Genomic DNA, 24,967 nt, shown 5'->3' on the forward strand with positions numbered 1-24,967 from the left:
TTAGTAGATATCAGGGTCAATGATCTCTAGCCATAGATGACTAAGAATTATATTATAACTAACGTAACCCACAAGCGGGTCGCGCACTTTCCGACCAAGGACAGTGAAAAGGTCTAATTTAAACATCTAAAACAGCATTTATATATAAAAACTAATTATTACTGCGATTAGGACAGTGAGTCCTTTTATGTCCCAAAACATTGCAATCAGAACACTGTGGTGGCGCCCGTACATGTGGTTGAAATGTCAATACTGCAGTCTGCATCTGTATAGTATCTTCAGTTCTCTGGACCTCATTCCTCTGCTGCATAAGCTCTATGCCTTCTTGAATAGACAGGCCATCAGTATGAGCTATCTGTCGCTTGGATCAATTCCGCTTTTGCAGCATTTTCTCATGTGCAGCCCGTAAATCCTGGACTTCTTTGGAAAGAAGGATTGCACTATTCATATGGATTTCACACCCTTTGACAACCCGGTTTATTGCATCATTTATTGGGCTTGGAGGACTCTGTGTACGCTGCCTTAGAAGCCTCTTGATTGTAGATGCCTGCTTTTCCAGTTGCTTGAGATTATGAGGTGTTTTAGGTGCTGAATCGGTAGATTGGCTGCTTGGTGGTGTAGGGGTCTTGAGTTGTATATTGAGCTGCCCAAGCACCCTTTCTGGATTGAAAGGAACCAGGCCACTTGCAGCAAAGCTATTCCTGATATTTTCCATCTTAAAGACCTCTGTACGAGCTTGGGGATAGGCCTCAAGAAAGTCAAATTTGTCAATATGGTTGAAGTTGAGCCGTGCCTTGTTCTCAACCAGACGCCCATATGCCCGCTTCAAAGGTGAGAAGCAACCCACATCAAGAGGCTGTAAGAGATGTGATGAATGAGCAGGCATGCAGATTGGTATAATATCATTCTGACTGCATATCTCATCAAATTTAGGTGTTAAATGACTCCCATGGCCGTCAAGAATCAAGAGGCAATATTTCCCAGTCATACAGCCATTTGTAGCTGGAATAAAGGTATTTTGAAGCCATCAGTCCAATCTGATCAGTTGTTCCATTATCACTGACTTCAATCCTCCAATTGCGTGGGAAAGCCTTATCTTGATACCATCCCTCAATATGGACCTTTCCTTTGAAGATGAGACACAGCGGGAGAGCCCATCCAACAGGGTTGATACACTCAACAGATGTCACCCATTCCCGATTCCCTGGCTGTACAAGACAGGGCCGGCCAGTCATCTCAGCTCTAGTAACTACCTTAGCAGTAGCTATTAGGCCCATTGCATATCCTGTCTCATCAAAGTTGTAGATATCTTCAAGTGCAATCCCATGTTGCATGATAGTAATTTGCACCAGATCAAACCACTCCTGAATGATTTTTGGATCTTCATTCTTAGCCTGCTGGTAATTATAGCGTCAAGAATATTTGGTTTTGAGCTCATCTTGCTGTTGAATGAAGTTGTAAACCCAATTGACACCAACAGTTTGGATGTTGGCAGAACCGCACTTTGACAGTAGAATATTGGCCATTTCTTCAATATGAGCTGGTCGGGGAGCTGCTCCACGTCGATCCATGGAGCATATCTTAAACATAAGAGTCAGGGAGCTGCTCCACATCAGTTTATAAAGAGTATCCATTATAGAAGTGATTCCTCTCTATTTTCAGTCATTCTATGCCTAATGACATGCATGCTTTTCAGGCTGTATAGTTATATCATAGAGTCATTATCAGTGTCATGGAGCTCAGCTGGGATAATAGAACATCAACTCATGTATTCTATCTAGGTAGCTATCAATGAGAATAATCAACATGAGGAAAGAAAAAGAAGAATAATGTGCCATTAGTGTTGATAAGACTTATATCCCTTGCTTCCAGCATGTGAGAGGTATACACATAACCAGACTGTCACAATCAGAGGGCTGTTTCAGAGACCTGAAAATGGCATACTGCTTGTATAGTCTGAATTGTCTGAATTTGAGATTCTTTTAGAGAGATATTGCTAATAGAATCAATCCTCCCTCTTACTCATTTAAATTTTGGGACTTGAGAGGCATTTTTGATAGAATAGTAGTGGTTTAAAATGATTTAACTAATTGAAGACCACTCTGGTTAGGAGAGATTTCATGTATAATTATTAGAACTTCAAACCTATCTAGCAGCATGACATATTCAACTCTTAAAATTCTTGAGATTCTAATCATGGTAATCTTCAGTCCCTGATATATATATGAGTACTCTAAGATATTTTAGGTAAATGTCAAGTGTCAATGAGAAATTATTATGATGCCAAGAGAAAAAGTTGGTTTCTAACTACTCCTATTACAATCTGAACAAGTGTACTACTTTTAATATAGATTATAAACTTAAGCTTATTATATATAAATCTAGAAGGGGTCCACATGGAAAAAGCTTATATAAAAATCATTAAAAGCTAGCCTAAAATAAAATGCATTAAGTCTTCTTAGATTTTATAAATTTTTATCAACAGTTTATTAAGAACTACTTAAAAATAATCTCTTATCTTATTGGTATTCATTACTTCATGATAACTAAGGAGTTTAATGAATGTCAGATATTTATAATAAATATACCAAACAAATGAGTCTTTGATTTCTATATTAAATACTATCAAGACTTACAGAACCCTGCTAATACTTTAAGCTAGTGGCTAGACTATCAATCCACTAATAAAGAAGAAAAGAAAGATAGTATAATTATTCTCTCTATACTATATATAAAATAAAACTATAGAGTGAATGAAGTCTTAAGAAGTGTAGGGCTGGATACCCTTCTTTAAAATGTATCTATTAGTGCAATGATAGATATACTTAGAGTAGCCTTTAACATAGCCTTAGATGGCAGTGTTAGGGGAGTCTTTAATTAGATTAGAAAAGACAGCAATAGAGATAATAAAATAATAAACCTTATATATATTAGAGTATCCTATAATTAAGGCTAATAGAGCCCTGTGAATGAGAGACCCCTATGTTTTATTAGAGAATCAAAACTATTATTATCATAGCTGTTAGTTATTTAGATAATAATAGTAATCCACTCACAATTTCCAGGCTGAATAGATTTAACTTAAATGCAATGCTTTAGAGAGCACTAATATAAAAGAGAAGCAATTTAATATAATGGTTAATAGAAATAAACAGCTGCCTGGCATGAAAGTTTACAAGGCTTATACTAAAAGGAGAAGAATAGAGAGAAAGAAACTATAAAAGGATAAGGTAAAAGGCCATGGCAAAACCCCGAGTGCTAAAGGAAGGTGGAGGGTGGAATAGCGGAGAATAGAGTGGTCAGAAGAGCCAACCAATCAGAAGCTGAGAATGTTAGGTCTCAAACTGTACAACTCGATCACAGAGATATATATGAATGTGATACATATATATTATATTGTATGATAGAATTTATTTTAAGAAACCTCTAAAATATATTAATTTACTAATTTTAATTATTATTGCCTTCTATGCTCCTACTGTATATTATATTATTAGCATCTCTCCTTTACTCCGTATCTTGCTGTTTGAACCTATATATTGGGATACACCAACTAAATACCACTCCCTGCTCACTATATACTAATTAACCTTCAATAATACTCCTAATATATGAGACTCTATAGCCTTTAGCCTCGAGTTGCCAGCAGTCTAATTATTACAACAAAAACATTTCTAAGATAAGTGATTAATTAATTTCTAAAAAATATTTGTCTAGAATTTTATACTTAGCACCCTTATTTAAAGTCTATAGTATTTACAGCCCCAATTTTTTTACAGCTATTTTTTATGATTTAGTTTATTCTAGTATATTTTGAATATTGAAAAATGTGTATATATTAGTTTTTATGACATATAATAATTATGATGCTGCAGGCTAAGTATTGTTAATTGTTATAGTGTGTATTAATTTAGATAAGGTTATTTTAATGTCTTAAATCGTTATTTTTCATTCTCTATTATAATAACAATTTAAAGCTCTTATTTTTAATATTACACAGCTAAAATTATTCCTTCTAGAAATTCTTATTTCATTAGATCCTTTATCTTAGTTTTAATCCTGTTTAAGAGGCAATGATTTTTATTATTATTCTCTGACTAGATCATTATTACTGGGCTCTCTAGTCACTGTAAAAGAAGATCCTAATTTACAAGCTCATTCCAAGTTATTCTCAAAGGATGTGTTGCTTAAAGGCATAGTGTGGTTTTTATCGGCTTATTCTAATAAGAACAATCAAAATTATGAGACTATAAGTTAGAAGGATAGAATAGCATGGTGATAACTAAGTATAAAAGAGAGTAATAAGCAGAGAGAAGAGAGTATAGGTTTATATTCAAGAGTGATATAGTTTATAACTGATTACTGGTCTTCAAGATGAAGCCCAGCAGTGTGAGACAGGTGACTCCTGTGACTCCTGCTATAAAGTATGTCCAGGGCCCCAAGGCCTACTGTGAGGCTTCACAATTAGTTAATAGATTTTATTAGATCCTTCTTTATTTTGATAACAATTTAAAACTTTTATTTCCCCTCCAATTATTGCTCCCAGCCTTATTTTTGGCTTTTTATATACCATAAATATGTACATGTTTTCCCGCATTTTTCTTTCTTTCCCCTTCAGCTGCAGACACCATTCACAATATAGATCGTCCTCTATCCTCGGGTTTTCCGGTCTTTGCAGATAGATGCAGTGACTAGTCATCTGGGTACTCATCTCGTATGTTACTAACAAATGACCGAGTGTTCGCATCCCATCGCTTGAAATGCCTCCCAGCCACTGCGGTTAGGTTCGAAGGCAGCTCCCCAAGAGAACGGTCAATCGGCTCGATATTTTCCTCGGCTACATAGCGGACTGATCTGTCCTCAACCCTAATATTAGTTAGCGGTTTCGAGAACCAAAAAGTTTATGGTTTACCTACAGAACGTGGTAAAAACTCTGGTGCCTGCCTGTCTGCAGGCGATCTATTCCCATCGTTCTCATCCAATTTTCACTGGCCTCACATTCCATATCCCACCCGGTGACGATTGCCTTGTACCTATAGCGACGGTGCCGAAAGACCTGACCTATCCGATATCTTACACCCTTGTTACTGGTAGTTCGATGCCGTACTTGTTTTGGCATCTCATCATTGGCTCGTATGTCATGAAGACTTCCCAAAATATCTTCATATTCCGGCAAGCCCCTAAGAAGAGGGACAATATGCTGCTCGACAAGGTAGACGTCAGATGGGAAATCCGTAGCAAATAGCTCCATTAGCCAGGGTAAATAGTGCCGACGCTCCGCTGGCTGGGCAGGCTCTGAGAAAAGCATAAACGACCAAAATGCAGCATACTTTGCACTCGCCACATCAATCCGTGCCTGGCGCACGTTAGGAAACTGCATGCGTTGGATCGAAGTCAAGATATTCCTTCCGCATCGTAGGACTATTTGCGATATTGAAGATTCGCCCAGAAAATTCGATCGTTCGATGTCGGAAGCCCCCAAAAGAAGCAATTGATTCTGTAAGTTTGAAATATGCGTCTCTTGTTGTGAATGAAACGGATCCAAGTACATGGGTTCACCTTGTTCCGCGAAATTGAGCGCATTTCCATCAATATCAAAGCCCAGTGCTGGCGTGACAATGACGTGGACATGCAAGGGAAAACCACAAGGCCGGGCATTCAGGCCAAGCTTTTGCGCAACATAGCAATAGATAGCTGCTGAGACCAAAGGAAGTGCATTATGATCGGGATCATCTAATACAACCCCCAGGAAATTGTGTTCCAATCGGTGGTACTCTCGTCCTGGCTCAATGCCTGTCAGATTGTTTGTCCTCAAGTATGATGCCACGGCCAAGGCCTTCTCACGGGGCGAGAGTTGGCCTATATTAGGAAAATTGGAGATAAACTGTATAGCAATCTCATTTAGTTTTGTAGTTATCTGTATTGCTATTAGAAGCACCGCATGCATTAACCGTGAAATCCAACATACATCATCTGGACTCCCATCACCATCCTTTGGAATAAAAAGATCGAAAGCACCCAATGCTCTCTCGAGAGATACAATCTCACCAGTCCTTACTTTTGCCCATTCTGCAATTGCAAGGCCTCGGTTGAGCTGGGTTAACAGTGCCTGTGCGTAATATCTATCCTCATTTAATGATGAGCTACAGAATGTTCCCGAGAATGATATCTGGAAAGAGCCAACCTTCTTGCTAAATAGTCCTCTGCTTCCGGTCCTACAGAGAGGTGCCGTAAGAGAGTGTCTTTGGTATCGTATCCAAAATCGACAACCATCCGAAATTTATTGATCCGCCCAGTTTGACTCGCAATGATTCTGTCCAGGAGACTGCTAGTCACGCGGTCGATGTGATGCCTGGATACGTAAAGAGCTTTCCAGCTAACTGATCTGACAGGGCCAGCGAGTTTCTCTGGCAGTCTGTGTCTATGATCCCATTGCTTGAAGTGAGTTTTGCAGTAGAAACGCCATAGTAAAGGCTCATTCGTTACATTTCTGAACCGGCGAGCTGTCTGTTGCAGTGCAGCTGAGGAAGTGGGGTGGCAATAACATAGGATAGAATAAAGCACTTCTTCGGGAAGATTGTCGAGAGATAAAACCATTCCGATATTTAAAATAAGGATTCCCGCGGTATTAAGGCATATGATCGGATCTGTTAAGCGGGGAAGAAAAATTGTAATATCGATAATCGGAGATAAGTGATGTCAATTTTTCATTTTCCATCTTCCTTTTCCTCCTTTTTTCCCACTCTCATTTCTTCTTCTTCTTCTTCTTCTTCTTCTTCTTCTTCTTTATCTTTATATTTCTTTTTCCTCCCTTGTTTCTTTGCCATCACACAGATAGTGATTCAAGGCTGGTAGCTAGCTTGTAGAGTGATAGTGTCGATATAGGGCTTACCCTAACCTGGCTAAAGATTCTATAATTCATGTATTCATGCATGTAACTATGTAATACTGCTTATGTATGTATTCATTTTATATTTAATAATGTGGCTTATGTAGGGAGGAAGACAAATTATTAACTCGTACATGTACCTCTGGCTGGTGGATCTATGCGACCCACTATATCAAGCATGGTACTACTAGTACTAGTTGTATTACTGCTTTTTGAGAGAAAAGGTGAAGGAGGGGGAAAAAAAAAAAAAAAAAAAAAAATCCCAGCCAATTGATCAATATTCTTGCTTTTCTTTACTTTCTGTTTCTGTTCCATTTTTCTTTTCTTTTGCCATTTATCTTTATCTGGCCAGACAATACAGCACAAAGGCCCAGCCAATGGGACAATTTCACTCAACAAGCCATGGAGGCCCAGACTTACCCGAGGGACAAGTTAAGAATGATTATTATGGATTACTTGGTTTACAGTGGGATGCTTCTGAAGAGGAGTAAGTTCATTTCCCCCTATGATACTGAACAGAGCTCTAATCCCACAATTAGGATAAAGAAGGCACACAGAAAGAAAGCCCTTGAGCTGCACCCAGACAGAAACTACGGAAATGTTGAAACCGCAACAAAATTATTTGCGGAGGTACAATCTGCATATGAAGTCCTCTCAGATCCTCAGGAGCGGGCGTGGTATGACTCCCATCGTGAGGTCTTCCTGGGAAGCGGCGCCAGGACAGAAAGTGGTGATTACTCTTATAACACCCGAATGACAACTACAGATGACATCTTCAAACTTTTTTCCAATTTTAGTCCCCGTATGGAATTTTCGGACTCAAAATCAGGATTCTATGGTGGTCTCCGTGAAACCTTCTCGCGGCTGGCTCGCGAGGAGAAAATGGCATGTCAATGGGAAAATGTCGAATACGTTGATTACCCAACTTTTGGATATCGCGGTGACAGTTTCGAAGATACTGTACGGCCATTTTATGCTATATGGAGTAGTTTCTCCACAAAGAAATCGTTTGCATGGAAAGACGTCCATCGTTACTCCGAAGCCCCAGATCGTCGTGTCCGCAGGATAATGGAGAAGGAGAACAGACGCCTAAGAGAAGAAGGAATCCGCGAATTCAATGATGCTGTTAGATCGCTTGTCTCTTTTATAAAAAAGCGAGACCAGCGATACAAACCTAATCCCCAAAGCGAAGCACAACGCCAGGAAACCCTTCGCCAATCGGCGGAAGCACAGGCTACCAGATCGCGAGCAGCTAACCAAGCAAAGCTACGTGAATATATTGCTCCAGATTGGGCCAAATCGGAAGAGCTGCAGGAATATCGAGATGACAACTCCGAAAGCGAGGTGGAGCATTTTGATTGCGTGGTGTGCCACAAGAGTTTCAAGAGTCAACAACAACTTCAAGCTCACGAGCGTAGCAAAAGACATTTAAAGGCGGTCAAAGATCTTCGTCAAGAGATGACAACACAGGATAGGCAATTGAATTTGCAAGGGAATGAAAATGGGAATAATATTTTTGAGGATGCACATCTGCGGCAAATCAAGGAACATGGCGATAACAACCGGATGGCTACAGCTAGATCAGACTGTGAATCAGATTTACGTGAGTCTTATGATGTGACTGTTGACCTCCAGAGATTTGGCGGTCTCGGTTTAAATCAGTTGGAAAATCTCAATATCAACGCTTCAGACAACGGTACTAGCCATGACCCTAATATTGAGACGCAATCACGCTGTCCTCTTGCCAAGGAAGACAATGGAAGTCAGGAGGCAGACAATGTGTTGTCTGGGATGCCATTGACCCACGGGGGGCAAAAGAAATCGCCTGAGAAAATGGGAAAGGCCAAACAAAAACGTGCCAAAAAAGCTGCACAAAAGCAGGCCAACCCTTCAACGGATCTGACCTGTGCAATGTGTCATTCGACTTTCAATTCTAAAAATCAGTTGTTCTCCCATGTCAGAGAACTTGACCATGCGCAGCCACTGCCCAATACTTCCAGAAATATGAAGTAGCAGGCTGACACAAGCGTCATATCATGTCTTGGCGTACGAAAACTGGGCTCATTTGACGATATTTTATTATCAATACTATGTATCTGCACCAATGATACTTATTAAATGTACAAGAGCCCCGGGAGGATGGTTAGCCTAGGCCAGCTTTCGACTTTTTAACCACATGTGCAACAGGTAGTAGGATACCCTTGTTGTTAGTCGCACCAAGAGCAGTTCCTGAGCTCCATCCCATTTTCTCTAGCATAGCCCGTCCCTTGTTTTCTGCGCCTATTTCAGGTGCTGATGCGCCAACAATGTCACCGTCCATGTAAGAAACGGAAGTGTCCGGGCGACCACCACGAGTTTTCACTGATTTCTTTGCACTTTGGTCACCTGTCTTTATTGTACGATGGCGAAACCTCCCATGCGAGAGTATCTTGTCGGCTTGTGAAATATTATGTTGATTATACTTCGAGGTACGAGAAGTTTTGTAGAGAATAGGAAACCTGGAGGGACCCTTGCCTCGGGAATGCGATTTCAGTGAAAGAGCATTTGCCATATCATGGACAAGTTTCCTTAGTTGTTTATTGATCGGAGGTAAAGGCAAACTAAGATTGTCAGCGATGTTCTGTGAAAGATGGGGGGGGGTTATTACCTGTCTTTCGATGATAAAAGAAAGGCACGAATCTCTGATTTTAAGTCATCAACACCCGTGCCATGTGCATACTTGGTCTTCAAGTCTGGATTGCCTATGCTTCGGCCTAGCAATCCCTGCGAGCGAAGCTCCTCACGTTTTTGCTTTTTGGATTTCTTCTTTTCTCGGTCATTTCTCCATGCCCTTTCTAATTCCATCTCGAGTTCGCTATCGGATAACATAAGATCGGGAGGGCCTTTTCTCCCCTTGACCTTCTTCCTCAAGCTGGGTCGGTTATAATCCATTATATCGAATCCGTGATAAGGGTCTGATTCTAGCGCATCAGCAAAGGCTGACGCCGAAGGGAATCTTGTTTTCCTTGGTTTAGTTTTCGTGTTCCAGCCAGAGGCAATTTCGTATAGTGACTCAATGTTCTCCAAATCGACCTCTTCATCAAGCAAATCTTCGTCGGACTGAACCTCCAAGTCACTGGCTTCGAATTCTTTAAATTCTTTCAAGTTGTCACTACTTGACAGGCTGACTGAACCAGGGTCTTCATTGAGACGCGGTGATAGACCGAATTTGTTCATGTCAACGTTGTCTGGTTGCGCGTTGCTTGATGTGTCCGTTTCTTCGTAGTCGACGTCCATGTTGGCGATGTAGTCGGCAAGTATATCGTTTTCATCGTCCTTCGTACTTTTTGTACTTTCCTCGTTGAATATTGCTTGACCATCTCTTCCGGGGGGTGTAGAACTGTGTCCTGCTTTGATTGAAGCCTTTGAAATTGGGTTCTGACGCGTAATGAATGTTTCTAAAGACTGCGGTTCATATTCATCATCAATCGTAATTGGGTATTGTGAAGGGTTCTTCTGGTCGGTATATCTGTTCCGTCCGTGGAAAACTACTTCGTCCCCACTTGAGTCTTCTGGGCTGAGTGAACGCAATCTAGAAACAGGGTTGGGTAGACCTGTGGGTGCGATGTTTTGGCTTGACCGATCAATAAAAAAACTAAGCTCGAGGGATGTATTCTCATGAGAAATGTCGTGTTTCTCAATGTCCAGTCCCGTTTTTGACGTCGACTCGCATGGCTCTTTCTCAAGCGATGGTGCCGTTTGATTTTTCGTCTCCTCCGGTTCCAGGTCACCGCCTCTCACGAAATGGACTGCTTTATGGCGCAGTTGGGAACATGGCAGCCAGATATTGCGGCCTTCGGTGTTTCGCGCCGCTTGCTGCATGGTAAGTTTATTTGGCAACTGGCCTTGATACAGTCAGTTATATATAGGTATGTTATCAAGATGGTGAAGCATACTGCCTACACCTTGACGGGCCCTCGTCATGGTCTCCGGTTTTTTCATCCGTGCCTTTGATTTGCCATGACGAGCCATTTCTGTCCGCACGTTTCGTTTGGAAATTGGCTGTCGCGAGGGTGATATCGGTTAAGGTTGCGTGGTAGGAAGAGAGTGGCGGGATGTCGGCTTTTCTTTGATGCCAAGCCAGAGGAGCGATAACAGCTATCAGACACTGAATGATTAGTCATTCTTGCTCGTCAGCTCAATCTATTATGCCCGGTTATGCTTGAACTACGAAATACGAAATATGTATAAAATAAATACTCCTATCACGCTCTAATGTGTAAACATGCTACTAAACACACTACTGTACAGAGTACTACGTACGGAGCATACCCCAAATCATAGGTACCCCACTTTCCCTGTGGTGGTATATACTAGTACAATCTAGGTAGTCCCCACCTAGAGCTCCACGATGACCTCACAAAGGTATTCTTGTGTATACATTTGTACTCTGTAGTATGTATGTACCTGGATGGTGGTTCTTATCCCTTGTATCCTACTTCATGGCTTCGGTCGGATACTGGAGATAATGGTGCCGAGCTTATTGTGGATACACATTACTCCCAAGGAATCTTGTGATTCTGCCTTATCCTGTGGCGTATGTCGGCAGGGATATCTTGCTGGAGTACTTTATATATCCTGTAGTTAATGACTTCGTGCGGTTTTAGTGTCATTGGCTGCCGGGTCATGGGAAGAGTGCATATGATATGGGGGTGTACAGTATAAACACTGTCAAATGGCAATATATATATATGCATGTCACATTGAGCACCCCCTTATATTAAAAAAAAAAAAAAAAAAAAAAAATCGATTCAAAAATTTATTGCATAACAATATCCACAGAAAATGTATAATTCTCTCAAACCCAAGTACAGATCACTGTAACAGACGTGCCTTGTGATAATATGCAAGTATCGGTTAGCAATGGACAGCTCAGTGTATCCAGACCAGTGTTATTACATTCCCTTCTCTTCAATACAATAACTCCATATATACAGAATGTTAGATTGTATGGAGAAAAGGGTACAGAGGAACAGATGCCTCTAATGTAGTTGATTGCCTAAGGCCACACAACAAGCGAGGCGGATCCGCTTTGCTACACCTTGATGAAAGGAAGATATAATAATAATTATTCAAATATGATATTTGTAGAACCGTCTTCTGGGTGAGCTTCAACAATAATAGCACAGCTCTATATTACATTACTAGAAGGCTACAACCCATAATTTACTGTCGCTTCTCTGCAGGATTGCAGGGTGATGATGACGTTTGGACAACTATCTATCATTTGGTTTCCTCGTGACTACAGACAGACCCCTCATTCTCTCACCTTTCCTACAAATTAAATCTATCTTTTGGCCACCCACTTTCAATAACTCTATATTTCTTGGCCCGATTTCCGAATACAGAGGAGGCTCGAGAGGTGTGCATCATCATTCCACATGAAAACCCCCTTTTCATCACAGTCCTCATATATTTGCTATTGAGCAACCAATCTGAACAATTCGGCCTCACTAACCAGCATGAAAGTGAACCAGAAATGAACAGCGTGGACCTGGGAAGATGCAAACGCATCGTACAGTACCTCTGGGACCCTGAGCCCAAAAACGATGAAGAGCCTAGTTCACCTATATGGTGCCTGGGTAAGGAATATACTCGGCATTTACCAGTGACTACACCAAAAAGCGACACCAGTGAGCATTAAAATGAAACCACGATGGTGATACCTCGGCTTACTGATTATCAGGGCCACAAATTCCCGCTTTCGAAGAGGGTGGGCGTGATTCAGAGGACCTCGCACAAGACGCAACAACACAGACCTATGAGACAGCCCTTGGGTGGCCCAAAGCATTCGTATGCGATTTCGAGTCGAGGATTTGGATAACATATAGATCCAACTTCGTCCCAATATCGAGACCCCAGAGCCACGACGCGAACCCAAACATGACACTGAGTGTGCGGTTGAGAAGCCAGCTCATGGACTCACAAGGCTTCACGTCTGACACGGGATGGGGCTGTATGATTAGATCTGGTCAAAGTCTCCTTGCAAATGGCCTTTCTTCTTTGCTGTTGGGACGCGGTATCAATCCCCTCTCGCTATTGCGGCCAATGTCTGGCGAAAAGGGTTGTTTGCTAATGAAAATCTCAGATTGGCAGCGAGGGATGAAAGCCGACGAGGAAATGCGACTGCTATCTTTGTTTGCTGATTGCCCGGATGCGCCATTTTCAATACATCGTTTTGTCGAGCTCGGTGCGGAGCGTTGCGGCAAGTATCCCGGGGAATGGTTTGGACCCTCGGCAACCGCACTCTGTATACAGTATGAAAAAGAAAAAGGAAAAAAACTACCCTGCCAACTGAACTGTGCTCATGCATGAAATAGGGCGCTCTGCGAGCAATGCCAGGAACCGAAACTCGGAGTATATGTCTCTAATGAGAACGCGAACGTTTATCAAGACAAGCTCATGGACATCGCTCGGGACGATGCTGGATGTATTCGACCCACACTTATCCTTCTAGGCACCAGACTGGGCATTGATCATATCACTCCTGTATACTGGGATGCACTTAAAGCCGCTTTACAGTACCCTCAATCAGTGGGAATAGCAGGGTACGTTATGGGCTCATTCGCAACCGAATCAGTTTGAGCTTAGAATGTGAACATAATGCTGACGACATTGGAACAGAGGGCGCCCATCAGCGTCGCACTACTTCGTTGGGGTTCAAGGATCGCATCTTTTCTACCTCGATCCTCACCACACCCGACCTGCCTTGCCTCATCGCCCGGCCCATGAGCTTTACACTGAAGAAGAGCGTGACACGTATCATACTCGGCGTTTGCGGAGGATACATATCAAAGATATGGATCCAAGTATGTTACTTGGTTTTCTTATAAGGAATGAAGAAGACTGGGAAGATTGGAAGAAACGCGTTGAGGCCGGCCGAGGAAAGCCGATTATACATATTCTCAGTTACATGCAGCCGGATTACGGCCTTGGTCGGGAAGAGGCACTCGATGAAGTTGAAGCTCTAGATGATATCGACGGTATGGAGTAAACATTTGAAGTTGACTACCATTGGAACAATGTTATTCTTAATTGTCACTTTGAGTAAGATTCATACTCGTTGCTCCTATTCGGATCCACATGAACATGCGATGAGAGTACTACTTAGTAGTCAATGGTATTCCGAATTCTGGTAGGGGTGAGACCGCGCAACCAACCCCAGATCCGAGTTATGTTACACCGCATTCACATCTTGAAATAACAACCATGAAAGACATTGGGCCCAGGAAAAAAGAGAACAAAACAGATATAGCAAAGCCATCCCATGACACATTAAAAAAAAATCCCGCGAACACCCTTAACCCACTGCCTCAAAACCCTGATAGATGAAGAGGCAGCATAACAAATAAGCAAAACCAACGAAAGAAAACAAGAAACAAAATAGCCTATTTGGCGGAAGAGGAGTACTTCGTCACTGCCTTGGTGCCTTCCGACACGGCGTGCTTGGCGAGTTCACCAGGCAAAATGAGCCGCACACTGAGACTTATGTCAGTCAAGTTCAGGTTGGGTACGAAAAGCACACTTACGATGTCTGGATCTCTCGCGACGAGATTGTCGACTTCTTGTTGTAGGCAGCAAGTTTCGAAGCTTCAGTTGCGACACGCTCGAAGATGTCTAAGGATCGTCAGAACCATTTTCATCTCACACCATTTCTCAGCTTAACATACCGTTGACGAAGGAGTTGAGGATAGACATAGCACGAGTAGAGATACCAGTATCGGGGTGGACTTGCTTAAGAACTTCATGCCGTTAGTTTTGTTTGGAGCTGAGATTGACGCGTGATACATACCTTTGTAGATGTACGAAGAGTAGGTTTCCTTCCTGGTCTTGCCGCGCTTCTTCTTCTCGCCCGACGCAGCAGCTGCGGTCTTCTTGCCAGCTTCCTTCTTCTCAGCGGGGGCCTTGCCAGCAGGGGCCTTGCCACCAGTGCTGGGCTTCTTCTCGGCAGCTTTGGGAGGCATTTTGTTCGTAAAGTTGGATTATTTGTAGTGGTCGGATATCAATTAATTCCAAGCTGTAAAGCAGCAGCTCAGGTAGTCAAAGGCGTATAAAACGGGGTTGTAGATGTAGTCGCGGATAGAATGGGAGGAGAAAATGACTGAGACGCGGTGACGAGGGAGGCGCGATACTTATACGATGCCGCGAAAGCGCAGTTGATCTTGAAGTGCGCAAAAGAGGCAGAATTTCAATACGGTAACGGGTGCGTATGATCCGTATGATTAAGGAGGGGCGGACGCGTCAAATACTACAGGAAAACGGCAACAATCACGCCAAGAGGCTGGTATTAGAAACGTCCAAAGGTTACATTACGGCGCTTAACTCAATCTGGAATACCCGCACGACTCCCTTAGCAAGCTACCCGCGATTCATAGCGGATATATCTTTGCCAAGCATGAATACACCAGTACGTGATCTCTGTTATGATTGGCCAACCCCGCTAAGCGAGAGGGTGATCTGAAGGACCTCCGGGTAGCCCAACGTCACCCTCACCGCGTTCTTATAAATGTCTTCCGCTCCCTCGCGCTGCCTACCACTTCCCATAACCTTTGTTGCACTAACCTGCTGTCACGAACCCATACATCCTTTTTTCTATCTCAAATCGACGTTCAATAACCCAACAAACGACCAAAAATGACCGGAGGCAAATCTGGAGGCAAGGCCAGCGGCAGCAAGAACGCGCAATCGTATGATTCCCAGTCATTGCTTGAAGCCATTTCATTATAATCGCTAACTCATGTTACTCGCGCAGGCGTTCGTCCAAGGCTGGTCTTGCGTTCCCTGTTGGACGTGTTCACCGTCTCCTTCGTAAGGGTAACTATGCCCAGCGTGTTGGTGCTGGTAAGCAACTCTCTTCGCGCCCACAGAGATAAATACTTATACGCGACAGGTGCTCCCGTTTACCTCGCTGCCGTCCTCGAATATCTTGCCGCGGAAATTCTCGAATTGGCGGGCAATGCCGCTCGTGACAACAAGAAGACCCGTATCATCCCTCGTCACCTTCAGCTTGCCATCCGTAACGATGAGGAGTTGAACAAACTTCTGGGTCATGTCACCATCGCCCAGGGTGGTGTCCTTCCAAACATTCACCAAAGTGAGTTGATACAAACTTGTCCTGCGTGAACCGAAATGATGCTAATGTCTTCCCCCAGACTTGCTTCCCAAGAAGACCCCCAAGGCCGGAAAGGGACCGAGCCAAGAGCTGTAGAATGTTTTCACGTTTTTTCTTTTCTTTTTCGTGGGTTTATTTCCGGCGTGATTCGGTTTTGTTATTGATGTGATTCGGGGTTCTGGACTGGGCACGTTTATGGCTCTGCTTTTTTTTTTTTAATGGTTGTATATTATGTCTACGGGCATGGAATGATACCGACAGCTTATTAAGGGATCTTAGCTTTCGGTCATTATCAAATTTGATGGGAAACCATCTGAATGATCAATTATGCGGTTTTTTAAAGATGTTTCACGTTGCGTTATACGAGCGTATTGTATGTCTAGTAGTAGATTGGAGATATAGTCCCGATTGGTAAAGCAGTAGTTTACCTGTTGTTGGTTTTGGCGTAGGAAAGATGAAATGTTACAATGCCGAGGTTTGCTATCTACCACTTGTTGATATGCGCATTCGCCATAACCTACAAAACAGCCCACCTCTTGCTTGCACAGCGCCCTCAGTGACTGTTGGCGTGATCGGAAGCAACTGTTATCTGTTAGCCAGTACGACAGTAGTCCTCAGATCTACATACGAGGTAATTGCCGAGCAGGAATGTTTCTCTCATATTTGTTACCTGTAATAATCATTAGCATAGAATCTCTTTAGGTATCTCGCTCGTTTTGGTCACATACCGCCGGGAGCAGTGGGCATTCTGTAGGGATCAGGGTGTTTCCAGGTATCTAGTAACTTTTCCGTTTCTCTCAACAGCACCTGCCAAACTGTTCTTAAGCCAAAGGCGCAAAATGTTTGCATTCTATGTGGAACGCCTACCTTTTGTTGGCGGGGGTCGCGAACGTCCTTGTTTGCTTCGAACAGCGATCGAATGTATACTGCTTGGCCGCGCCAAATCTGTCTGTGAACCGCCCAGTCGAGCGCAAGTTTTAAAGACCGCCGGTATAGCGAGCTGGAGATAAGAAGAATCAGGTCAGTAGCCCCAATATCCTGTATAGAAATGGACTTACACAACTGTGTTGGTGGACATGGTTGTATCTTGGGGATGTAAAACGGTAGCAAGTAAAACAAAAGAAGTGATGGAACAAACAACTGCTGGTTCAAGTTGAATTGGGTATTTGAATAGAGGTCTGTCACTCCCTGTGCTGACCTATGCCGACATTTGCATTCGCGGTTCCTGTTCGGCGGGCTCAGAAAACTACTATATTGGTGTTATTAGGCAACCGTACAAGCGTAATAATAATACTCCGTCACTTGCCGGATGCATGGAAAATGGGTGAGTGCCGCTGGGAAATTCCGGTTGTCTCGGCCCGGACTCGAGCTCTTGTCGTCTTGCACCTTGGCTTTAAGTTTCGTCACTCTGCACGAGTCCTTCTATCCCCGTCGGATACCACACATTTTACTACCAGCGGCGCCTACACTTCGACATTCCGATATCCATAACTCGCCGTACCCTTTTTTCTTTTTCTTCTCCCTTTCCCCCTTAGCATTGGCGAAACCTGAGTCCGTGTCGAACAATCAACCACCATGGCTTCTCGGTTATCACTTAACCGTTTGTCAGAGCAACAAATGAAGAATGTTTTTCGTATCACCCATGTGCCCCGCAATCTGGGTCTAGGCGGCCGTAGGAGTTTTGCTTCAGCTGCTCTTCGGAAGGGTGTAGTGAACGCCAGCAGACCTACCTCTGGTTTACTACGGGTTTCGGCCTCGGGGTAAGATATTCTGAAACTTGCGCTTGCGGCGGACAGTTGACTTACTCCGGAATTTCAGTGTCAATGTCTTCCTGTCCAAAAACCCCCGTCTGGGAGGTAGCCAGGTCCGAACTTATGGTAATACCCGATCCTGATGTCCGTCGTACAACATGACGTTAACCATTTGTCAGCGGACTCTATCGTGAAGGTTCCTCAAATGGCGGAGTCGATCACAGAGGGAACCTTGAAACAGTTTACAAAGCGTATGGATTTCTTAGGTCGCTGTTCTAGGTAACGTATGCTTACCATGGTCCAGAGGTTGGGGATTATGTCGAACGGGATGAAGAAATTGCGACAATTGAGACCGATAAGGTAGGTGGGAGTGTTTGTAGAAAATCCATACATTTGCACTTTCTCAACTGACTCACGGATCCCAGATCGATGTGTCGGTCAATGCCCCCGAATCTGGTACCGTGAAGGAGCTTCTTGCGAGCGAAGAGGACACCGTTACTGTTGGGCAGGATCTGGTCAAATTGGAACTTGGAGGTGCTCCCGAAACGAAGAAGGAAGATGCGGGCGAGAAGCCGAAGGAGCCTGCGGCCCCCGAAAAGAGCCAGCCTTCTGAACCCGAGAAGCCCAAGTCGCCAGCACCGCCAGCTCCTGAGCAGCCTCCTGCGCCAAAGCCCGAGACTTCGAAGCCACAGACCGAAACGCCCAAGCAAGAGCCTGCCTCTGATGCCAAGCCGGCTTTTGGGAGTCGCGAGGAGCGTAGGGTACGTTTATTACGCTTGTTCTGTTACGCAGATACCCGCTTCCGGTGCTAACAGGACGCTTGTTTGCGGTTTAGGTGAAAATGAACAGAATGCGACTTAGGATCGCTGAGCGTTTGAAGCAGTCTCAGAACACGGCCGCTTCGCTCACTACTTTCAATGAGGTTGACATGTCCTCTTTAATGGAGTTCCGGAAGCTGTACAAGGATGACGTGCTGAAGAAGACCGGCGTCAAATTTGGCTTCATGAGCGCGTTCTCGCGTGCTTGTGTCCTGGCTATGAAAGATATCCCTGCGGTTAACGCATCTATCGAAGGCCCTAACGGCGGCGATACCATTGTTTACAGGGATTATGTTGACATCAGTGTGGCCGTTGCCACCGAAAAGGGTCTTGTGACGCCTGTGGTTCGTAATTCCGAGACAAAGGACCTTGTTGGCATTGAACAGGCAATCGCGGAGCTCGGAAAGAAGGTGAGTGGCCATTGAAGGGATACACGGCTCAGCACTATACTGATCTCCTCAGGCGCGCGATAACAAATTGACCATCGAGGACATGGCCGGTGGCACTTTCACCATTAGCAATGTAAGTGTGCCTCTTGCTCCGCAAAAACAGGACTCGGATATTGATTTGGTATAGGGCGGCGTGTTTGGTTCTCTTATGGGTACTCCGATTATCAACCTCCCCCAGACAGGTAGGTGCCTTCGGCCCATTCTACCTTACAAGCAAATATCTGACACTTTTTTAAGCTGTTCTTGGACTTCACGCTATCAAGGATAAGCCGGTCGCCGTGAATGGCAAAATTGAGATCCGCCCGGTATGTTTAATTTCCATTGACGTAACGCGATTCAAAAAAGTAGTTACTGATATACTCTGCTATTAGATGATGTATCTTGCTCTGACTTATGATCACCGCCTGTTGGATGGACGGGAGGCGGTCACCTTCCTTGTAAAGGTTTGTGGGCATACTGAACAATATTCTTTAGCTCATCTTGCTAATCCCTCACAGATCAAGGAGTACATCGAGGACCCTCGTCGCATGCTGCTCGGCTAAGTATATCGACTTTGGAATTGTATTGTAGGCCTGGATGTGGGATACTAACGCCACTTCGTGTTTCTAACTTATCCTCGATTATTTATCTCTTTTGTCTCTCTCTATTTTCATCTGTAGATTATTATCATGCAAAGAATATAGCAACCATCTCGAATTTGGTTTATGCGGTTTTGAAAACATCCCAAGTACCAATGGCAGTCGTAGCAGTTCACTTCCCTTTCATATTGAAACAAAACATGTCTTGATTGTGCCCTGGAAGCTCATCGCATTTCCATGTATTCATCGAAATCCCACGCGGCTCTTCAACTGTTCCGTTTCTGCGTGGCTCAGTTGGCCTATTTGTCCTCTTTCAAGTTGAACAAGCACCGGGGCGTCTAATGTTTCCATTAAATCAGATAAAAACCCAGTCACATCATCCTCAAGTCGAGACAACGAACGTTCATTCAATGTTGCTTCGAAATTGATGCCCGGCGAGATTCCTTTCTGTGTCTGCATATGACTAGCAGTTGCTTGTTCCCATACCAATGCTTGGGTCTGATCTTCTGGCTTCCAGAATGGATATTTGTTGAACAATTCTGGCAATTGCCTCCCACTGCTGTAATATTCCTCGGCTACAGCCTGCGTCATGAATTGAGTTAGGATATCAACCCATCGTGTGATTGACACCTTCTCCTTTGCTGCGACGCACAGTTTCATGAACTCGGGTATAATCCTGTACAGGTATGTGTTTGTGCGGGGATTGCTTGGTCCGGGCGACGTTGCTGGAAATATCTTCGACTGGCCATGATTTGTTGCATGGGCTTCAGACTGTGTTTGAATGTACCCTTCATACGAGGAGCCCTCAGCAGCTGATGTTCTATGTGGCACCAATTGTGTGTAATCATGAGGAAATATGTCCGCGAAGTCGAGCAGCTGCAACTTGATAAGCAGATCCTGTGGGAGCATGTGGCTTGGAGGTAGTATGTATCTAAATGCTGTAGCACTTAGCATAGATGCCCGTAATCGCACGGGACCGTTACCCAGGAATACTCCCCATGATCTGAACTTACTGTGTATTGAATTAAGAACCCAGTTATCCCAGCTCTCTGTATGGCCTCGGCCCGTTTTTCTACCGTGGATTAGAACATCTATGCCGATACATAGAAGGTAGTCCAGTATAATAAGATCAACGTCATGTTGGGTATCAGGATTCGTTTTATCTGAATCCATCATGGGTTATTGTTTTCAAACTGAACATTTTTGTTATGATATTGCGGATGATCTGTTTGGGTGGAGTGCAGGGTGTCAACCCCACATGATTATCATGCTAGCCATGTGCCAGTCGGATTATTAATATGGTTAGTTAACGTAATCTATCACCGACCTGGCCAAATCACCGAGCTGGCCAGCTAAAATATCCATACAAAATGCCATATTTCAAACCATCATATCTCAACATTCATTTACTATCTTAGCTTCTGACATTAGAAACAGATTATCAGTGAGTAAAACTACCAGTGAGCCAATTTTTAAACGAATTATACCTGTACTCCTTTTTTAATACCCACCTTCAGCTCTTACGCCTATATTACATTGTAATTTATACTATCTTGATAACTAGCTTAGGAAATGGCTTCAAATTGATAACAATTATTATAGTAATGTCAAGAATATTAGGAATCAAATGGTTTAATCTGCGTCTACAAGGACGTTGAGATATGATGGTTTGAAAAATAGCATTTTGTATGGATATTTTAGCTGGCCAGCTCGGTGATATGGCCAGCTCGGTGATAGATTACGTTAGTGTACTCCGTAGTTAGGCAATCAATGGCATATGTAGTAGTATGTAGTACATGGATGGTGCATGGTGCATAGTTATCTAGCCTCTCGGCTGCTTATCGGTGCTCATATACAGTTACTACGTGTTGGTGATTGTATATATATATAATATCACTTTGCTGTATATAACACATATGCATATATATCTTGCGCTCCGTAGTACCCCTGGACACTGCACACTTTTTTTTTTTTTTTCCTCCTTCTTTCCCCCTCTATTTTTCTATCCGTCTCCCTTGTCATTTTACTTCCCCGGAGTATTCTTCCCTACCTGTATTAGTATGTAAGTACACATCAAGTTGATATCACGTTACTATTATGTGAGAATGGCGTCATACATGAGGCTATCACTGACTGATGTGTGACCTAACGTAGGAATAATCCTACCACTTTACCCGTGTCCAATTATTCGTTCCCTACACACTTTCTCAACCGCACTCAGCTACAAGAAAGTGCAGCAGAGGGCATATCTGCATGCTGAAATCAAACACACTGACCCCACTGGCATTGAGTACCATCACAAAGAGACGCTTCTCCATGGCATGGTACTGCTCCGGCTCGACCAATACAGAATTGGTCGAGAATTTATTCAAAGTCGGCCTCATCAAGGATGAACGAGTGAAGGATGCCATGATAGGAGTGAGTTAGCTTCCAACCACCTCCCTTGAGATAAAGTATTCCGCGAATGAAGTAGCTGGGATACTTTAACAACCCGAACAGCCATCCCTCTACAAAGTTACAACCCATGCGACCCCAGCCATTACATAGCAGGAGCTGTAAGGGATTGACATGAGATCAAAGGTCGATCGTGCCCATTATGCCCCCTCAAGACCATATTCAGACTCGCCGCAACCAATTGGCTACGATGCGACAATCTCAGCCCCGCACATGCACGGCCACGCGTGCGAGTATCTTATGGATTATCTTAAGCCCGGACATCGGGTGCTTGATATTGGATCTGGCTCTGGGTATCTAACCCATGTCCTCGCGAATCTGGTTACCGAGTCACCGTCCTCTGGCGGCCATCTAGGCGGTCAAGTGGTTGGAATTGATCATATAAATGAGCTAGTTGATATGGCCCGCAACAATATGCATAAGTCGGACCAAGGCCGCAAGTTCCTGGAATCTGGTCAGGTGAAGTTCATCACAGCAGATGGTCGCCTGGGATGGAAGGAAGAAGCACCTTATGATGCGATTCATGTTGGTGCAGCAGCAAAGGAACTTCCTTCTGTTTTGGTCGATCAACTCCAAGCGCCTGGGCGAATGTTCATTCCCGTGGACACAGAAGACGATGGAAGCTCCATCGAGGCCCTTGGATTGGGTGGAGGCCAGTACATCTGGGTAGTAGACAAAAAAGAAGATGGGTCTGTTCATAAGGAGAAGGTCTTCCAGGTTAGCTATGTACCTCTGACTGACGCACCACGCGGATGAAATAATCTGCGACTGGGAATTTGTACACAGAAATAAATGGGCGAAGTCTCTTTTATTATTTTCACATTGAATCTATCTTTCTCGTATTGCCTAGTGTCTATTTATACATGCATTTAGGAAGCCCTAGGCTACTGACGACATATTTACTGCTGGGTAAACTTATCATGTGAATTCGGAATTATCTTGCCCACAAAGGCACAAGGAAAAAAAAAAAAAAAAAAAAAAAAAAAAAAAAAAAAGGGGGGGGAGACAGGGGGTTTATGTGAGTATAACGCCCCTACTCCGTGCCCAAAAACGCGCCAGAAATAATGTCAACGAAATGGGAAACCACCTGGAAAATTGAAGCCGGGACCCGAGAACTTGAAATTGAACTGCGGCCCTCCCTGTTGGAAGAAGAACTGTTGTCCACCACCAGGGCCAAAGGGGTTTCCCTGGAATGGGTTTCCTCGCTGAGATTCATGATCGTTGGGATCATCGCCACTGTCGTACCGTGCCCTAAGTTCTGGATCCGAGAGAACCTCATGCGCCTCATTAATAGAAGCCATCTTCTTTTCAGCTTCTTCTTTGGGGACACCCTGAGAAGCGGCCTTATCGGGATGGTGCTGCTTCGTCAACTGACGATAAGCGCGTTTGATTGTGCGTTCATCTGCATCACGACTGACACCTAAAACTCTGTAGTAGTCCTTCTTTTTGGAACGCTTTAACAATATGTGCGCCTTTTGCAGAAGATCTTGGGTGTCTTTGGAGTCTGCATGGTGCTCTTTGGCCGTGTTCAGTGTGCGTATTGCATCCTCAAATCGTTCCTCATCAATGGCAGCCTGACCCTTGAACAGAAGGGCTTGGAGGGAGTATGGATTCAACTCAAGCACTTCTGAACAATAAGGCGTGGCGCGCTTAGACATATGCATCTACAGAGGAAAATAAATTAGTAATTACCGAGGGCCTCGTTTTCTGGGAACCACAAACCTCGCGATAAGCCTCGCACGTATTTTCCACCAAAGACATGTAAAGACTATTAGGTGCCGCAGGATGAATGTGGCCCTCATCTCTCGCCTGTGTGACATCCTCCTTAACATCGCCCAAAAGCCCACTGTCCTCACCTACCCCAACCAGCAAATTTGCAGCGTTGCTATATTTCCGCGAACTCAACGCGCCCCGGAGTTTTTCTAGTCGTTTTAGCAGCTGTTTCTCCTTTCGGTAAAGGCGGTTGCATGGCTTTGATTCAGGATCCGAGTGCAAGCATTTCCGAATCTGAGAAATACCACGGTCACCCTCTCCTAAAGCAAAGAACAACATTGACGATATTTGAAGATGTGGCTCCACTAGACTAGGAGACATCTGTAGAACATGCGCCAGGTCGCTAATGCCCTCCTCTATTTCTCCTTTTTCTAGGCGACAATGCGCTCGAGTGCGCCGTAGGCCTAAAGAAGTGGTCGCCTTAACCACTGCTGTGTTAGCTTGGGTTACACACATTTCCCAGGCGCCTTGTTTCTCTGCATCTTGCGCTAGTTGCGCTGCGTTTTGCGCATCCAGTATCTCCTGATACTCCGAAGAGGACTTCTTGCCAGCCTTTTCTAAGTCATCAATTGCACCCGTCCAGTCTGCTGACTTGGCCCTCAGGCGTGCTCGTTGGAGCAGAGCACTTTCAAAGTCCGGTTTCAGCTCTAGCACGCGGTCGAAGTCCTGCAATGCCTGTGAATTCTTTCCAATGGACAAAAAGGTTGCGCCTCGTTGAAAAACGGTGAGATAGTTTGTGGGATCCCGTGAAACTGCTGCATCGTAGAAGAGTAAAGCATCACGAGGTGACCCGTTTGCAAGGTGGGTTTTTGCAGAAGAGATCAAAGATGGAAGTGGTGTATCTGTGGGTATCTGGGAAGCCTGGAGACCATGGCAAACTGTGAGACAGGCCAAAAAGGCCGTGAACGATTCAAAGGAGATGTACATGATAACTTGAACGGTGGTGCAACAAATATGGCGCTCTTTAGAAGTACATCGTAATTTTCGGAATACAAGATGCAATAATATGTTGGGCTGCTTGGGAGAAGAGGAGAAAGAAAAGAGAGACGAGCAGCGAAGAGAATGTTATATGATTGATTTAACGAGTGTCTGTAGAGATGCGGA

General features: G+C 44.0%; 11 protein-coding genes across 11 annotated transcripts; 5 read left to right on the top strand and 6 right to left on the bottom strand.

The window, feature by feature from the left end:
- Positions 1-4,487: 4,487 nt before the first annotated feature.
- Positions 4,488-6,615, bottom strand: ASPGLDRAFT_170980 (uncharacterized protein). The gene is made up of 4 exons (XM_022542727.1): positions 6,185-6,615; positions 5,969-6,122; positions 4,917-5,917; positions 4,488-4,866 (listed from the first exon to the last, which is right to left on the bottom strand). Exons 1-4 carry the CDS (start codon positions 6,595-6,597, stop codon positions 4,692-4,694), a joined length of 1,743 nt encoding a protein of 580 aa, XP_022400778.1. The 5' UTR covers positions 6,598-6,615; the 3' UTR covers positions 4,488-4,691.
- A 651-nt stretch (positions 6,616-7,266) lies between these two features.
- On the top strand, positions 7,267-8,902 carry ASPGLDRAFT_126653 (putative C2H2 finger domain protein; the record flags this gene model as incomplete). The annotated part of the gene is made up of 2 exons (XM_022540658.1): positions 7,267-7,376; positions 7,429-8,902. The coding sequence occupies 2 exons, from the start codon at positions 7,267-7,269 to the stop codon at positions 8,900-8,902; spliced, it is 1,584 nt and encodes a 527-aa protein (XP_022400779.1).
- A 130-nt stretch (positions 8,903-9,032) lies between these two features.
- Positions 9,033-10,900, bottom strand: ASPGLDRAFT_35370 (putative R3H and G-patch domain protein; the record flags this gene model as incomplete). The annotated part of the gene is made up of 3 exons (XM_022544554.1): positions 9,033-9,489; positions 9,537-10,773; positions 10,825-10,900. 3 exons carry the CDS (start codon positions 10,898-10,900, stop codon positions 9,033-9,035), a joined length of 1,770 nt encoding a protein of 589 aa, XP_022400780.1.
- A 1,132-nt stretch (positions 10,901-12,032) lies between these two features.
- Positions 12,033-14,214, top strand: ASPGLDRAFT_46872 (cysteine protease ATG4). The gene is made up of 6 exons (XM_022546544.1): positions 12,033-12,290; positions 12,398-12,561; positions 12,615-12,947; positions 13,017-13,185; positions 13,249-13,476; positions 13,553-14,214. Exons 2-6 carry the CDS (start codon positions 12,408-12,410, stop codon positions 13,920-13,922), a joined length of 1,254 nt encoding a protein of 417 aa, XP_022400781.1. The 5' UTR covers positions 12,033-12,290; positions 12,398-12,407; the 3' UTR covers positions 13,923-14,214.
- Positions 14,067-14,988, bottom strand: ASPGLDRAFT_170989 (histone H2B family protein). The gene is made up of 4 exons (XM_022542728.1): positions 14,721-14,988; positions 14,599-14,670; positions 14,458-14,545; positions 14,067-14,407 (listed from the first exon to the last, which is right to left on the bottom strand). The coding sequence occupies exons 1-4, from the start codon at positions 14,890-14,892 to the stop codon at positions 14,317-14,319; spliced, it is 423 nt and encodes a 140-aa protein (XP_022400782.1). The 5' UTR covers positions 14,893-14,988; the 3' UTR covers positions 14,067-14,316.
- Positions 14,989-15,497: 509 nt separating this feature from the next.
- ASPGLDRAFT_46875 (histone H2A) lies at positions 15,498-16,257 on the top strand. Its single transcript, XM_022546545.1, has 4 exons — positions 15,498-15,615; positions 15,681-15,769; positions 15,819-16,022; positions 16,081-16,257. Exons 1-4 carry the CDS (start codon positions 15,563-15,565, stop codon positions 16,134-16,136), a joined length of 402 nt encoding a protein of 133 aa, XP_022400783.1. The 5' UTR covers positions 15,498-15,562; the 3' UTR covers positions 16,137-16,257.
- Positions 16,169-17,233, bottom strand: ASPGLDRAFT_286604 (NADH dehydrogenase [ubiquinone] 1 beta subcomplex subunit 9). Its single transcript, XM_022543776.1, has 5 exons — positions 17,099-17,233; positions 16,908-17,040; positions 16,769-16,847; positions 16,669-16,710; positions 16,169-16,622 (listed from the first exon to the last, which is right to left on the bottom strand). The coding sequence occupies exons 1-5, from the start codon at positions 17,116-17,118 to the stop codon at positions 16,594-16,596; spliced, it is 303 nt and encodes a 100-aa protein (XP_022400784.1). The 5' UTR covers positions 17,119-17,233; the 3' UTR covers positions 16,169-16,593.
- A 100-nt stretch (positions 17,234-17,333) lies between these two features.
- Positions 17,334-19,740, top strand: ASPGLDRAFT_284836 (putative dihydrolipoamide succinyltransferase). The gene is made up of 11 exons (XM_022543762.1): positions 17,334-17,800; positions 17,859-17,917; positions 17,971-18,042; positions 18,096-18,151; positions 18,217-18,552; positions 18,627-19,019; positions 19,072-19,131; positions 19,186-19,240; positions 19,296-19,363; positions 19,430-19,501; positions 19,556-19,740. The coding sequence occupies exons 1-11, from the start codon at positions 17,616-17,618 to the stop codon at positions 19,598-19,600; spliced, it is 1,401 nt and encodes a 466-aa protein (XP_022400785.1). The 5' UTR covers positions 17,334-17,615; the 3' UTR covers positions 19,601-19,740.
- Positions 19,741-19,879: 139 nt separating this feature from the next.
- Positions 19,880-20,809, bottom strand: ASPGLDRAFT_25563 (uncharacterized protein; the record flags this gene model as incomplete). The annotated part of the gene is made up of 2 exons (XM_022543498.1): positions 19,880-20,574; positions 20,650-20,809. The coding sequence occupies 2 exons, from the start codon at positions 20,807-20,809 to the stop codon at positions 19,880-19,882; spliced, it is 855 nt and encodes a 284-aa protein (XP_022400786.1).
- Positions 20,810-21,635: 826 nt separating this feature from the next.
- Positions 21,636-23,077, top strand: ASPGLDRAFT_46881 (protein-L-isoaspartate O-methyltransferase). Its single transcript, XM_022546547.1, has 3 exons — positions 21,636-21,698; positions 21,791-22,054; positions 22,217-23,077. The coding sequence occupies exons 2-3, from the start codon at positions 21,953-21,955 to the stop codon at positions 22,844-22,846; spliced, it is 732 nt and encodes a 243-aa protein (XP_022400787.1). The 5' UTR covers positions 21,636-21,698; positions 21,791-21,952; the 3' UTR covers positions 22,847-23,077.
- ASPGLDRAFT_74237 (DnaJ and TPR domain protein) lies at positions 23,057-24,955 on the bottom strand. Its single transcript, XM_022549724.1, has 2 exons — positions 23,813-24,955; positions 23,057-23,754 (listed from the first exon to the last, which is right to left on the bottom strand). The coding sequence occupies exons 1-2, from the start codon at positions 24,788-24,790 to the stop codon at positions 23,158-23,160; spliced, it is 1,575 nt and encodes a 524-aa protein (XP_022400788.1). The 5' UTR covers positions 24,791-24,955; the 3' UTR covers positions 23,057-23,157.
- Positions 24,956-24,967: the final 12 nt, after the last annotated feature.

This window comes from Aspergillus glaucus, assembly GCF_001890805.1.
Source record: "Aspergillus glaucus CBS 516.65 unplaced genomic scaffold ASPGLscaffold_10, whole genome shotgun sequence".
In the NCBI taxonomy this organism is placed as follows: Eukaryota; Fungi; Ascomycota; class Eurotiomycetes; order Eurotiales; family Aspergillaceae; genus Aspergillus; species Aspergillus glaucus.